We start from the raw sequence: 2,897 nt of genomic DNA, 5'->3' as shown, positions 1-2,897 counted from the left end.
ATATTCTGTTGGTTATGCTTGTCTCTGTAGTTCCTGATTGATTACCCAGATTTTCCTTATCTAGCCTTCCCTTGGTTTCTGCTTTCTTCATTGCCTCCATTTCATTTTTCAAGTCTTGAACTGTTTCCTTTACCTGTTTGATTGCTTTATTGTGGTTTTCTTGGGTATCTTTGAGAGATTTATTCATTTCTTCTACCTTTTTGTTTGTCTTCTCCATTTCTTTAAAGCAGTTTTTCACATCCTGCTTAAGGTCCTCTATTATTTTCATAATGTTATGTTTAAAGTTGATTTCTTCTACTTCTTCTGGAATAGGGTGTTCAAGTCTTCTTGCTGTGTGATCCCTGGATTCTAGTGTTGTCATGTCCCTTTCAGGTTGTTGGAGGAATTTTTGCATTGGCACCTTCCCATCTCTTCCTTCAAATTCAGCCAGGAGAGTCTTGGTGTCTTGGTTCAATCTCTGATGTGACTGACTGTGTACTTGGGGAATTTTCTTGTTCTGGCCTCTTTTAGGGCCCCTTGGCACTGGAGCCATTTGTGCTGATGGATCTAAGGATCCCACAGATGGAAAGACTGCCTGGATCTCCTCATTGCAGAAGCAGGATCTGTTCCTGGGCCAAGGACCTCACAGACAACAGGGCAGGCTTGTGGGAGGCCGGGTTTTGTGGAACAAAGAAGCCCCTGCAGCAGGAGTTGGAGGTGCCCTGTATTCCGTTCTGGACCGTCTGCCCTGGGGGGAACACACTCACCCCTCTAGATGGATCTCCTCAGCACAGGAACAGGCACTCCTGGTAGTCCAAGGACCCCACAGACAAAAGAGAAGACTTGGGGGGCCAGGGTTGTGTGGAACAAAGAAACCCCTGCAGCAGGAGCTGGAGGTGCCCTGCATTCCCTTCCAGAGATCTTCCGGCCAGGCGGGCACACACTTACCCCTCTGGGTGGATAGCCTCAGTACAGGAGCAGGAACTGTTCCTGGGCCAAGGACCCTGAAGACAATAGGGCAGGCTTGGGGGAGGCAGGGTCGTGTGGAACAGAGAAGCTCCTGGAGCAGGAGCTGGAGGGGCCCTGTGCTCTGTTCCTGGACCATCCTTCCCAGCCGGTCTGGATGGATCTCCTCCTTGAATGGGTTCTTGTACTGGCATCTTCCCATCTCTTCCTCCAACTGGTGCAGCAGGTAACTGTGCCTCTGGGGGAGAGCTGGGGGAGGATGATGGGTTCTTGGGTTTGTGGTTGTGGTGTGGGATTTGTAGATTACAGAGTCCAATAAGAGGCAGGGGTGGTGGAGAGGCCTGCCCATAGGAGTCTTATTTGCTGACTGGCTAGAAAGGCTGTAATGGTTGGTTGAGGGTCACAGGATGTGTCCTGGTGTCTAGAATCCAGATGGGGCCGTTCATCCAGAAGACCTCTTGCTCTAGTTGTTGGAGGCAGTGTCTGTCTCGCTTTCCTTTTAAAAAGACAGGTTCCTACTCTGTAACCAAGCTTGACCTTGAACTTATGTCAATCCAGGTGCATTTTTGATCCATTTATCTGCACTTTCAACATGGCCAGAAGCTTCCTTCTGCTGCCAGATCACTGGCTGGAGAGCCTCATTTATCAATTCCTTTCCTGTGTGTCTGCTTTTCTGGTTCTTCACTATCTCCTAACCCTTTGTTTATGGTACAGGCTAGAACCAGTGCCTATACCTCCAGGGACTGCATGTCCATCTAAGGCCACACCTGCTTCCTCCTCCGTTTCCTTCTCTTCCTTCTCCTTCCTCTTCCTTTTTATCTTCTTTTTTTTTCTGGGTTTTCAGACAGGGACTGTCTGTGTAGTCCTGGCTGTGCTGGAACTCACTATGCATATGATGTGACTGTCCTCGAGTTCACTGAGCTTCTCCTGACTGTCTTCCAAGGGCTGGGATTACATCACCTCACTTGGTCTTGCATGGTGCTTCTGATGCAGCTCAAGAGTCATATCAGACATCATGTATGTCTTAGTCTGCGCTCCCTCCCTGTTGTTCAGCACCTCAGAAGGGGAAGATCACAGCTTCCTGTTTAAGGAGGTTAATCTAGATTGGCAGTAGGCATTTAATTTCGTCTCTACTGCATGGCTGACTTTCCTGCCTATGATTCTCTGCAAGCAAGGCCCAGTCGCACTGTATAGAATCCCACTAAGTTGGCACAGGAGAACGTCCTGTGCATGATGTTGGTCTTTCCCCTCTCTGGCCTGCCAAGATCATGGGATGTCTGCTGAGGAAAGCTGCAGGCCTGGGGTATATCTGGTCCTCTCCTACTTCTTCCTTTTTTTTGGATGTCATCACACAGTATCTCTTGTAATCTTTATCTGACAAGTTTTCCTGTCCTGTGACAGCAGTTGTATCAACCATGTTACTTACTTTTCTGTTGTTTTTTTTTAGGCAGTGGAAGTCGACATGGCAGATCTTTTTGATATTTCTCCATGTGCCATGCAAGGACACTCTGGGGAGCAGGCTTGCAGCGTCATAGACACTCCAGTGAGTACTTGAGAGTCTCTGTTTTGGACACACACACACACACACACACACACACACACACACACACACACATGGCTTCAGTGTTTCCTAATGAGTTTGGAGGATTTTCTTAACTTTGTTTGGTGGTTCAGCTGACCTGAAAGCAGTTAAGATAATAATTGCCCTCGTGAGTTATGAGCTAGGACTTGCCAAACAAACACCCACTCCATCATCTCTACAAATGCCTCACTCACAGCCTCACCACCCCCTCCACCCACTGTGAGCTTGGCAAATACTAGGGTGCAGGACCATTTCCTCTTTTTGAAAATCCTTTATCAGAAGGCTAAAGCACTGTAGAAGAAGTATACATTTATTTCTCTGCAGTACTTGATAACACTAACAGATGTGTGTGTGTGTGTGTGTGTGTGTG

At 47.7% G+C, this 2,897-nt stretch overlaps 1 protein-coding gene across 1 annotated transcript in view; it reads left to right on the top strand.

Moving 5' to 3' along the window:
- Nucleotides 1–1,102: 1,102 nt before the first annotated feature.
- The window catches only part of LOC101981080 (mas-related G-protein coupled receptor member X2), a 24,753-nt gene continuing 22,958 nt past the window's right edge, over nucleotides 1,103–2,897 (top strand). Inside the window, exons 1-2 of the mRNA XM_013355517.1 lie at nucleotides 1,103–1,171; nucleotides 2,393–2,488. Of these exons, the coding sequence (XP_013210971.1) occupies nucleotides 1,103–1,171; nucleotides 2,393–2,488 (165 nt within the window). The remainder of the gene's footprint in view (nucleotides 1,172–2,392; nucleotides 2,489–2,897) is intronic.

This window comes from Microtus ochrogaster, unplaced genomic scaffold, assembly GCF_000317375.1.
Source record: "Microtus ochrogaster isolate Prairie Vole_2 unplaced genomic scaffold, MicOch1.0 UNK152, whole genome shotgun sequence".
In the NCBI taxonomy this organism is placed as follows: Eukaryota; Metazoa; Chordata; class Mammalia; order Rodentia; family Cricetidae; genus Microtus; species Microtus ochrogaster.
Note: the sequence above shows the minus strand (reverse complement) of the source record. Positions and strands in the feature narration are given on the sequence as shown.